At 41.2% G+C, this 12,552-nt stretch overlaps 1 protein-coding gene across 13 annotated transcripts in view; it reads left to right on the plus strand.

Moving 5' to 3' along the window:
• Nucleotides 1-6,548: 6,548 nt before the first annotated feature.
• The window catches only part of LOC124711044 (C-Jun-amino-terminal kinase-interacting protein 4), a 265,595-nt gene continuing 259,591 nt past the window's right edge, over nt 6,549-12,552 (plus strand). For 2 of the 13 annotated variants that reach the window (XM_047240971.1, XM_047240975.1), the window contains exons 1-4: nt 6,563-7,298; nt 7,408-7,528; nt 7,881-8,070; nt 8,159-8,297. In XM_047240971.1, the coding sequence (XP_047096927.1) occupies nt 6,996-7,298; nt 7,408-7,528; nt 7,881-8,070; nt 8,159-8,297 (753 nt within the window). In that variant the 5' untranslated portion in view covers nt 6,563-6,995. Of the gene's footprint in view, nt 7,299-7,407; nt 7,529-7,880; nt 8,071-8,158; nt 8,298-12,552 lie in introns of all 13 variants that reach the window. The other 11 variants (XM_047240976.1, XM_047240994.1, XM_047240973.1 and 8 more) reach the window with 9 other exon arrangements.

A 12,552-nucleotide genomic window follows, 5' to 3' on the forward strand; every position in this document is an offset into this window, starting at 1 on the left:
ATAGACACCGGAAGGTTTCTTGCGTAGACGAATTTCGCATCGGGTCAATTTATGTGCCTCGTTGTTGATCACATATTTGAACTGCTCGTTGAAATTCGCGTGTCTTCTGCCACGACAGGCTCTGCGCACTTGGGTATTTCCTCCATCAGTCGTTTCACTGGGTTTAATGCCAGGTAGTAACTATGAATTATTTGATCTATTTTTTCCGACTTAGCATTTCATTCCAGGCACGAGATAGTAAATCAATCTTTTGGATTCCGCGACTGAAGAAATCACGTGGTTTCGAAATGAAGAACTCGTTCAGCCTGATTTTTTTCCGACTTAGCATTTCATTCCAGGCACGGGATAGTAAATGCATCTTTTGAATTCCGCAACTGAAGAAATTACGTGGTTTCGAAATTAGGAACTCGTCGAGCCATGTTCGGAGCGCATTTTCATTTGGAAAGGAAGTTCCTTGAAGGTTGTTAGGTAGAAAGCGGAAAAGGTGAGAATCTGAGGACACAAGGTGGATGCGGAATAGCTTCCCAAACCAACTCCTGTACATAGTTTTTTGTTGGTCTATCAGAATGTGGGCGGTAGTTTTCGTGGAGTTGCACCACTTCAAGCAGTCTTCCTGGCCGTTTTTCTTGGATAGCATCTGCAAGACATCTCAGTTATTGACAATAAACCTCGGCATTGATGGTTACACGGCGGGGAAGCAATTCGTAATACACCACACCGTCCCACCAGACACATAACATTATCTTTTGCGGATACGTGCAGGCTTTGCGCGGAGAGTTGCTGCTTGTTTTGGGCTCAACCATCCCTTTCTTTGCCTTACGTTAGCATAAAGACACCATTTCTCGTCACCAGAAACGATACAATCCACGATAAGATGATTGCAGCACTACATTGATACCAATGGTCCTCACTTCGAACACCTTCTGTAAATGGACGTTCATGCCACCTATGTGACCTTTGTTGGCCTTCAAAGACCTTACTGTTACACATCACTGGATTCGTCTCGATAGCCGCTATCAGAAAATAAGTACCAAACTATAGCACCCCTTCAAAAAAAAAACAAAGTTGACCTTCATATCTCTGAAGCGACCCAACTAGCAACAAAAAACAAGTCATATTATGGCCCCCATTGTCCCACGCAGCTTTTATCCCACAAACTTTGCAGCCCCTATCATACTTTTGTAGTTATTCTTGGTGGCAACAGTTAGTGACTTACCCTGTATAAGGCGACGGACTGTCACCACTAATAGTATACAATGTGTTTCACTGTTCCACCGTTGCGTCAGAGCCGAGGAGAACGCAGATCTGTCCTGCAATGCCGTTCGGATAAGTCGATGTTGTTCAAGAGCCAGTTGATGACGAGCAAGCAGAGATGTGTATACGGTCACCCGCTGATTTTTGTAATTTTGGCTTAGAGCATGTAGTATCCATGCGCCCGACTTTTGAACCTTCCCCATTGCACGCAAATGTCGCTCGATGGTGGAATGATCACAGTTCATCACGTTTGCCAGTTCCCGAGTACACTGACATGGATCATTGTGGATTAATGCGTTTAAACGGTCTTCATCACACCACGAATGCCTTCCTGAATAGGGATAGTCAGTAATGTCAAAACCATTTTCCTTGAAACAGAAAACCATTTTCTTGCCTTATTCTGTCCAGCGGCATTATCCCCGTACACAGTGCAAATGGTACTGGCTGCCTCCGCTGTTGTTAGCTCTCTACTGAACACAAACAGAAGAATATGTCGGAACTGTTCCGATTTCTCCACTTGGCGGCGTCCACAGCTTCACTCAGTATCTCCGAATGACAAAATGACAACATTTAAACTCAGATAGCAGCAGTTCAAAAATGGTTCAAATGGCTCTGAGCACTATGGGACTTAACATTTGAGGTCATCAGTCCCCTAGAACTTAGAACTATTTAAACCTAACTAACCTAAGGACATCACACACATCCATGCCCGAGGCAGGATTCAAACCTGCGACCGTAGCGGTCGCGCGGTTCCAGACTGTAGCGCCTAGAGCCGCATGGCCACTGCGGCCGGCCGATAGCAGCAGTGAACTACAAATAAAAACTGACAATCGATAAGTAAACACTTAGCAACCGGAATACCAACATGCAAAACAAAAACGCTACGAACTTATGCACCAACCTAGTAAATAAAGTGGAGCGTGTCCGGAATGTCTATGCTTGCGTGAGTCGCAAGAACCAGTGACACTCAAACCGTCATTAGATGTCTTGCACATCAATATGTCTTGCAAATTAGCCTAAATGCGTGGTGAAATTTAAGCATTGTACTTTTAAACATAATAATGTCACTACAACTCTGTTAAATCAAAGTGGGGAAGGGTAACCTCTGAAATATCTACGCAAGTATCAAACGTTATTTGTGACATTGTAATTATTTCGCTGTCGCTCCGATAGTCCAACTGTGCTATGACGCTGTCGTGTCCCGGCAGTGGCGGCGGCGGTAGCAGGGGTGGGGTGGCAACATTTCAAACAGTGTGTCGAAATTCGCTGAAAAATAATGAATTTTAAGAAAATTACACGTTACGTGTGTTGAACCTAAAACCTTTTGCTAGCCGAATGTGAGAACCGGATGTGAAAGCAGGTCATAGTTGTGGAGAAAAGCCAAAAAGGTGCTCGCACTGGCGGAAGTAACTTCGTATTACTACTCATTATTTCCATTCTAAATAAGAATGAGGAAGCTGGTTCTGGGCTACTGCTTATCTTGTGAGGAAAAAGATGGTGGAGGGGTGGGGGATGGAGAGAAATTCAGATCTAGAAAAATATAAATGTGCGAGCGAGTTCCTAAATATTGAAACGTGAACTCCAGAGCAGAGATCGGGCCTTTTCAGCCACATGGGTTGTTGCGTCAACCCACCGCTTTGAGTCCGGGCGGCCGAGATATCTGGTGCACGTGCTCAAACCGTTCGGAAATTCCGGTTACAAACCTCTAGGACATATAAAGGGGAATGAGTACATAATATTTTGAATACAAGGCCCTGTCCGGAAACGTGAGCCAACGACGCTGCATAGCGTCGTACTTAGAGGCGCTGGTGCCTGTAAATATACACTCATGTTCAGAAAAAAATAGAACATCTTGAACGACTAGAGATAGGACATACATATTCACAGGACATATACATTAGTATATTCTGTAGAATGATTAGCATTTGAACCATGTCAGCCCACAGGTTCAAGGCCAACTTCGATACTGCAGCGCAACACCAGCTACCGGTTACGTGTGTTGAACCTAAAACCTTTTGCTAGCCGAATGTGAGAACCGGATGTGAAAGCAGGTCATAGCTGTGGAGAAAAGCCAAAAAGGTGCTCGCACTGGCGGAAGTAACTTCGTATTACTACTCATTATTTCCATTCTAAATAAGAATGAAGAAGCTGGTTCTGGGCTACTGCTTATCTTGTGAGGAAAAAGATGGTGGAGGGGTGGGGGATGGAGAGAAATTCAGATCTAGAAAAATATAAATGTGCGAGCGAGTTCCTAAATATTGAAACGTGAACTCCAGACCAGAGATCGGGCCTGTTCAGCCACATGGGTTGCTGCGTCAGCCCACCGCTTTGAGTCCGGGCGGCCGAGATCTCTGGTGCACATGCTCAAACCGTTCGGAAATTCCGGTTACAAACCTCTAGGACATATAAAAGGGAATGAGTACATAATATTTTGAATACAAAGCCCTGTCCGGAAACGTGAGCCAACGACGCTGCATAGCGTCGAACTTAGAGGCGCTGGTGCCTGTAAATATACACCCATGTTCAGAAAAAAATAGAACATCTTGAACGACTAGAGATAGGGCATATATATTCACAGGACATATACATTAGTATATTCTGTAGAATGATTAGCATTTGAACCATGTCAGCCCACAGGTTCAAGGCCAACTTCGATACTGCAGCGCAACACCAGCTACCGGTAAAAATATGCATGTGGCTCTCGTCGTCACTATAAACCGCTTGAACAGATGTGCAGGATGCCTTGTAGATGTATGTGCAAACCGTACCCTCAAATAAGTGAGTCGGAAAGGGGGCACATTATTGGCATTAGAGAATGTGATGCACCCATCCAGAATTGCTGCTCGTGTGGGACGAAATTTTTCGGCAATACAACGGGTGTGTACAGAATAGTTCACAGAAGGCCTTAGAAAACGAAGAGGTGGGTTAGGTCGCACTACCCGTGCCATCGCCCCAGAAGGTCAACACCTTATCCGAACGGCATTGCAGGACAGGTCTGCGTTCTCCTCGGCTCTGACGCATCAGTGGAACAGTGAAACACATTGTATACTATCAGTGGTAACAGTCCGTCGCCTTATACAGAGTAAGTCACTAACTGTTGCCACCAAGAATAACTACAAAAGTATGATAGGAGCTGCAAAGTTTGTGGGACAAAAGCTGCATGGGACAATGAGGGACATAATATGACTTTCGTTTTTTGTTGCTAGGTGGGTCGCTTCAGAGATATGAAGGTGAACTTTGTTTTTTTGAAGGGGTGCTATAGTTTGGTACTAATTTTCTGATAGCGGCTATCGAGACGAATCCAATGATGTGTACCAGTAAGGTCTTTGAAGGTCAACAAAGGTCACATAGGTGGCATGAACGTCCATTTACAGAAGGTGTTCGAAGTGAGGACCATTGGTATCCATGTAGTGCTGCAATCATTCTATCATGGATTGAGTGGTATTCCTTATCACATCGGCACTTATCGAAGCACATGCTCTGACAGTTCTCTCCCGCATATCTCCAGGTGTAGCTGAAACGTCTTTATAAACAATGTCTTTTACGAACCCCACAAGAAAAAATCCAGAGTCGTCAAGTCTGGCTAATGAGCCGGCGATGACACATCTCTGCGTCCAATCCAACGATTTGGGAACTGTCTCTGCAACTCATTTCTAGCCATCAGAAAAAATGTGCCGGACACCCATCCTGTTGATACCGCATTCTGTTCCTTGTCCCTAAATGTATTTCTTCCAATAACAGACCTAATGTTTCTTGCAGGAATGTGGTGTACTTCCTACTATCAAGATTTGAAAAAAATGTTCAAATGTGTGTGAAATCTTATGGGACTTAACTGCTAAGAACATCAGTCCCTAAGCTTACACAGTATTTAACCTAAATTATCCTAAGGGCAAACACACACACCCATGCCCGAGGGAGGACTCGAACCTCCCGCCGTGATCAGCCGCACAATCCATGACTGCAGCGCCTTAGACCGCTCGGCAAGGATTTCTCTTTGACTTGCTGAACGTGCCATCATATTGTGAGATGTGGGTGCATATAATGCACCCAGGAACACTGTCGAACGTGATCTTTCTGGTAGTCCAGGTGTTACGATGTGGGGAGGCATAATGTTGCTTGGGCGTAGTGACCCCCAGATCTTTAATCACGGTACACTCAGCGGTCAACGTCATTGTGAGATTGTACTGTTTCACCATGTCACCATGTGCGTCTTTTCAGGTGTACATTCGCTCTGAGTTCATGTCTATGGATGACAATATGTGACCGCATCGAGCAGTGCAGGTGGCGGGGGGGGGGGGGGGGGGGGGTGGAGAGCTCTTGGAACGAGAGGTTATTCGTCGCATGTACTGGGTTGTCTGTTTTGCCCGACTTACATTCTATCGGGCACGTGTGGATTGCGCTCGGGAGACGTATACACACGTTCACATGCGCCAACGACCATCCAGCAGTTGTCAAACACGATGGTGGAAGAATGGAATGTCCTACCACAATAACTCCTTACCAACCTTCTGACCAGAACGGGAGCACGTTGCAGAGCATGCATTGCCGTCCGTAGTGATCATATACTCCATTAAGAACCAGATCGACACCTTTTGTAATGTCCGTGAGACCATCACGAAGGACAGTGACTTAAGTGTAATTTCTATCTTTGAATAAAAGCATCATATCTGCTCGTGTCACTGCGTATTTCTTTCAGTTACCTTGTGTACTATACTGTAGCAGTTCTTTCTATGTATAGTCCTACTTTCATGTAGCTATGGTACATAGTAGTGACACATCATGGCAAAACTCACTTCAGTCCGTAAGTTTTGCACATCAGTGTATTATCGTCAGTCGGAAGCGACCAGAACTAGTCAACATTAATATTATGACAATAAAGTGTTGCTTATCATTAAAAGTAATTGACTTCTGTGAGTCACTCTTTTTACTTTATTTCACTTTCTTGTTTTAAAGTTCAGCTGTGTGTTTGCGCTCGTTGACTGCAGTGACTTCTTTTGCTTCGCTATATCAACTACATCAGTATCCATTATTTTTTATTATTTACATGCTTAAAAGCTTTTTTGTAGTCTTTTTGAACAGTAGCTTCGAAATCAGAAGCGAAAAGCGCCGGCGCCGCAAATGTCAGCCAAAATCTCTTCGGAACATCGATCAGATCCAACTACGATGTGAAATAAGCAAAACGCGCTCAGAAAGTAGATATGGCATATTTCATTTTCTTACACCTGATTGCGGGAAAACAACCCAGTGGTGATCGCGTAAATTGTAAGGATATGTTGTCTGGTCAAAGCAGTGACTGTAATGCCTGTGGCAACGTTTCGCTTACTCTTTGAAATTTTCGATACAGTGCTATCTATTGTGTAAAATCGTAAGCGAATGCGCAGCGAGAAATTGACAGGAGGCAGTTGTGCTTAAAAAAAGAAATGTTCGTAGACGCGAAGTAAGTTTTGAAAACTGGCTTGTTATGTAACAACCAAACATTGCCACTGAAATGCGTAGAACGGTAATTGTCACCATATGTGCTGCAGCATGACGTTAATTTCGTAGATATGTTTAAGTCAGTGTGTAGTGATACAGGGTAAAAGCAGAAGACGGACTTCTAATGACTGAAAATCTGTGATATTACACTGTAACATTTCGCTAGTGGAATGACAGCGTTACGTAGCGTTCCTGTACATACAGTAGTTAGTGAAAGGTGTCGTTGACTGTAAGTAAATACGGTTGCTAAAATACTTCTAGTCAAAATGATGGACATGGAGCAAGAAACAGTTTACGGGACCCACGAGGATTCCCATGTAGTGATGTCTGAGAAGGTGCAATCACTAGCTGGAAGCATTTACCAAGAATTCGAGAAAATGATAAGTAAATATGATGAAGACGTTGTGAAAGATCTTATGCCATTGGTTGTAAATGTACTAGAGTGTTTGGATCTGTCGTATACAGAAAATCAGGAACATGAGGTGGAATTAGAGCTGCTAAGAGAAGATAATGAACAATTAGTTACACAGTATGAACGGGAAAAACAGCTAAGAAAGAGTTCTGAACAGGTAAGCCACTTAGAACAATAATTTCATTGTGAGAAATAGTAGTGTATAATATTACCTTCACGTAATTACCATCGTCCTAATAATTGTGCTGTATCTACTTTTTATTCAGAAACTTTTGGAACTTGAAGATGCTGGTGAAGATGAAAGAAAGGATCTTCATAGCAAGATTGAAAGTCTAGAATCGATAGTTCGTATGTTGGAATTGAAAGCAAAGAATTCTTCAGATCATGGTAGTGTGTCTTGAATATTGTTTTTTTATTTTTCTTTGAATGTTTTAGGATATTATTTAACACAATGTATTGACAATTAGTTTGCATTACAAGAAGCAACATATTCTAGGATTTTTTAGTGTGAGGAAGTTTAGGAGCTCAAGTAGCATAAGTATTTCACAAAATGAACAACAGTCATTGCCTTTAAGAGGAATGACACCGTTGTTATAAGAACAATGCAATCATTGCTTTCACTAGTTTCTTTGATTTCATATCCATGTGCTAGGATTTTGTTAGCTGTGAATGTATACTTGCAACGTAAATGTTTCTGTGCCAGAGTATGTTAAAAAACTTGTTTGATTTATTGAAACAGTGGCACGTCTTGAGGAAAAGGAGCAGGAACAGAAACGTGAATATGCCAAACTGCATGAACGTTACACTGAACTTTTTAAAACTCATATGGATTATATGGAGCGCACAAAGATGTTGATGGGAAGTGCAGAACGTTTGGAAGGTGCTGTTCGAGGAGGCAGGCCTTCTATGACACTGGGCCCTCTTACCAGGTGGGGGCAGCAATTTTTCCTGCAGTATTAAATTAATAAAATCATTGTATATAATAGAGCACAAATCTTTAATGAATTTGGAACACAGGTCAGCAGGCCCAACCTCATTTGGTTTTGCATCGCTGGAACAAGGTCCACGTTCTGTTGGGAGCCCAGGAGATTACATCATACCAGTTTCTCCACCTGACAGTAATCATTCAAACACAAGTCTTCGAAATGAATTACAGGTGAATTATTTTATCTTCAATATATTAAATCTGTGATGTTAACAAGTGCAAAACTTGTATTTGGTAAAAAAGAAAAGAGTAGGACTTATTCAAATTTGAAGACGTTAATAGACGATCAATGTTGTCACATAACGTACATGAACTTCTGAGTTATTTTAATGGGATGTCTTTAAATAGAACTTTATTCAAGTGGAGCTAGTACTAAAAATTCATGTAGTGAATCCGCACTGTGTATATTATATTACATTTTTGCATTGAGTGTCATTGTATGATATTTTTTACTTAATGCATTTCAGGCTATTAAATCCTATTATTGAATACAATTTGGCATTAAAAATCCAGGTCATTTCTTAAAATGGTCATGAAATTCTTGAATTGTTTGAATCTGAATTGCTGCTGTGCTTTTGAATTTACTCTGACAGTGAAAGGGAACTTTGGAGAGTTGCCTAAAGGTGACATGACCAAGAAGTTTCTAATTATTGTATTCTGCACTGACGGTTGCAGCTGCTCCCCTCATATTTTTTCTTTACAATTCTCTGCAGTGACCATCCGCTGTGACCACTATCCACACACTTTCATCTGCATTGTGACTTAGCAGGTGACATTCATCTGCTTTCCCTTTGTGCGGTATCAATATTTGATTTGATGCCTCCTGAAACACCAAACAATTAAGTTCTCTTGGTTATGGAAGTGTACCCACCATACGAACATCAACAGTTTTCCAGTGTTCAAATTCTCTTAGCTCTGTCATAATATAGTCATAACGACATTGAATGTTGTTCTGATCAAAAATGGTACTTGCATTGTACTGAAGACGTTACACAGGTGCTGATGGTAGTCAGATACAACAGTGTGATCTGTAGGCTTGACTAGCATCTGCATTTATATTCAAGCATGCATTTCTTGTGGCGTTTCCGTATTTTTGTCCAAACCCTGTATGTATACAGTAAACAAGAGACCAGGTTCCAAGAACAAAGCCTTGCACTACACCATTTGTAATTGGTAGGCAGTCTAATTTTTGGATGTTTACATACATTATCTTTTTCCTTTAAGTGAGATTCCAACATCTGGAGTATGTTCTGTTCTTTAGCAATAAACCTTTTGATATTGATGCTGTGGGAGACACAGCATCGAAAGATTTTCTCGGTCCAAAGTGCGACACTGTTTATTGTTTTATTCTGAAAGGAAATATATACTTTGATACAAGGCTTCCTAATGTTAGGATTACAGAAGTGTCCAATTCCACCTGCCTGCTTGATTCATGACATTATCAGTATGGCGGAAATGGCTATTCTAAGCATCTCCAGTATGGCACCTATGACGTCACTACGTAGACATGACAACAAACACAAAAATACATATAAATAAGACAATAACATCTCCACTCAAAAATATAATCAAACTAATGGCACAACTGCGGGAAATTGGGGGTTGTAGGGTGAGGGACAAGCTAAATGTATAAAACAAACAAATTACACCACGATCCCAAAGCACACAAAATGATGACAAATAAGTGTTAAAACAGCAACAAAATCTACACGAAGTGTATTGGATGCTGTTAGTGTTTTACTCATTGATGCAGTTATTGGTTTTCTCACAACGAGTATGTGTAGAGCTTGCAAAAATTTCTCTTGAGCCAAGTGAATACATATGTGACAATGCCAACAAAAATGACAGGACCTTCAGTAGTTTTCAGTTTCCAGGCGCCAGCTGTTTCTAACATGCATTTAATAGTCTGTTGCGAATGAACACATCCTCAGTATTAAATACCTCAGACCAATGTGCTAGAATAATGGGTGTGAAGTGTGACACTTTGTAGCCAAATGATCTTGGGAGAAATGTGGATTCTGGAAGCAGTTTTACATAGTGCATATGAGAAGTTATTCCTGTGGTAATGCCCACTTCTTTCAGTTGTGAGAAGACATTTTTGTCACTGTAAGTCACATTTGGAATAAGATCCTTTTATCTGACTCACACAGACAAGTTTCCATTTTATACTTATGATCATGCAAATAACAATTTGACAGTAAGCTCCAACAGGATATTTTTTGTTGTATGCAACATCACCCTCAAACTTATCGTTCTGCTGTGAGTAGTTTCCAGAGGCAATTAATGTTTATTTTTCTGTTGTTACATACGGCCATGTCAGCCAAATTTTTTCAGTATTTTAGCTGTGTTGTGATAAACTTAAACATGACATTGCTAGAATGCAGAGAATGAAATGAAAACAATTTGTAAAAGTACTGTGTCTATTGAATTGTCTCTTCAAGTAAACTCCAGTTGTTGGCATAAACTCACCATTTTATCTCTCTCAGCTTTCCTTTCAATCTGAATAAGCCACATCTTAAGTTCATATTACAAAATCATAAATCTTGTTCTGGTCCCACTTTTTTTGATTGCGCATCACCGTGGATGGTGGGTCACAAACACAAGATCCCATTCCTTTCATATAGAGTTGCCAAGCCTTAAAAAATGCAGCTAACAGACCACGAAGAATGGTATTGGACTGTCAGTGAAGTATGGCTATGTTCCATTTTGATGAGACCAGTTGTTACTGTCCATCAGTGGTCGGGGCAAGTTACTCAGGACCATAAATCTAATTGTCTGTCTGCAGTTGATGCAGGAGGATGCACTGTGTGTCAAACAGTTCCAAACTGGTTTGCCATTTTGTGTGGCATATAGTTCAACAACGTAAAACAAAGTACTTTCTATACTTTATTTCTGAATCAAAATCCACTACTTCCACATGTTTATAGAGATGTATTACTTTTTTACCTAATCAAAATTCCTATATGTTGTTTCCCTGGGCCTGCAGAAATTAGTTTTTATTTCAAAAGTTGTTTAATTCAATATTTCAGAAAACCTGTGGCCACTGTGTTTTCTTGTATCCGCTATCACGATACAGGACTAAACGTGTAACATGTTAGCCTCAGTTGCACTTAGCTGAAGGAAAACAGCAGGCCCCACTGCGCAGACGAGGTCGGTAGACCGCAAGAACTGCGCCGGAACTCTCGCAGCCTGCCGACCTCGTCTGCGCAGAGGGGCCTGCTGTTTCCCTTCAGCTAAGTAATGTAGATTTATGACTGGGAACTACTGTGCTATAGTTTTATACCTGACATGGCCATACTTTGGCATGTAATAGTTTAGTGTCAGTAGCTTCTGAAGAAGGCAAAATTATTTTGACTGAAATCTAGGTAAAGATTGGTTTCTATTTGCAACTGAGGCTGACGTGTTATATGTTTAATTATCACAGTTGCTGAAGGGGCTGCACGATGTTAAAAATTAGGTTCATGACAATTAACCACACACAGCTTCTGGTACTGGACGAGCACTATTGAAAATTGATGAAAATGTTAAACAGTGCCCTCTTTTGTCACAGTTTTCTTTGTATTTTCGTTGCCAGAAACTTGATTGGCCCATACAATATATCAAAGATAAAGTTAAAACTGTTATCACCCTGAACACAGAAGTGTCTGAACTACGTTTAAGTTTCTGATGCCATTTTTGATCACTGGTACTAGCATTTCTATCTCATCTTGTAGTGTTGAACCCCCAATAACTATGCTTCCTTTTGCACCTTGATCTCTGTATGGGAAAAACTTTGATGTAATATTAATCTTGTAACCTCTGGATGTTATGGTGGCTTCTGAAAATCCTGACTCGGTCATTTAGCATCAGCTTCTACTGTATTTTTCAATCACGTTCCATACCCATTATTACTATTGGTTTCTCTCCCAGTTTTCCAGTTATAGTTTACCATTTTATAAACAGTAACTAATATACATCCACGTCCATACTCCGCAAGCCACCTGACATTGTGTGATGGAGGGTACCTTGAGTACCTCTATCAGTTCTCCCTTCTATTTCAGTCTCGTATTGTTCATGGAAGGAAAGATTGTTGGTATGCCTCTGTGTGGGCTCTATTTTCTTTGATTTTATACTCGTGGTCTCTTCGCGAGATGTACGTAGGAGGGAGCAATATACTGCTTGACTTTTCGGTGAAGGTATGTTCTTGAAACTTCAACAAAAGCCCATAACGATCTACTGAGCATCTCTCTAGCAGAGTCTTCCACTGGAGTTTATCATCTCTGTAATGCTTTCACAATTACTGTATGATCCTGTAACAAAGTGCGCTGCTCTACGTTGGATCTTCTCTCTCTCTTCTATAAACCCTATCTGATACGGATCCCATAACCGTGAGCAGTACTCAAGCAGTGGGTGAACAGGTGTACAGTAACCTACTTCCTTTGTTTTC

Source organism: Schistocerca piceifrons, chromosome 1, assembly GCF_021461385.2.
Source record: "Schistocerca piceifrons isolate TAMUIC-IGC-003096 chromosome 1, iqSchPice1.1, whole genome shotgun sequence".
Taxonomy (NCBI): domain Eukaryota; kingdom Metazoa; phylum Arthropoda; class Insecta; order Orthoptera; family Acrididae; genus Schistocerca; species Schistocerca piceifrons.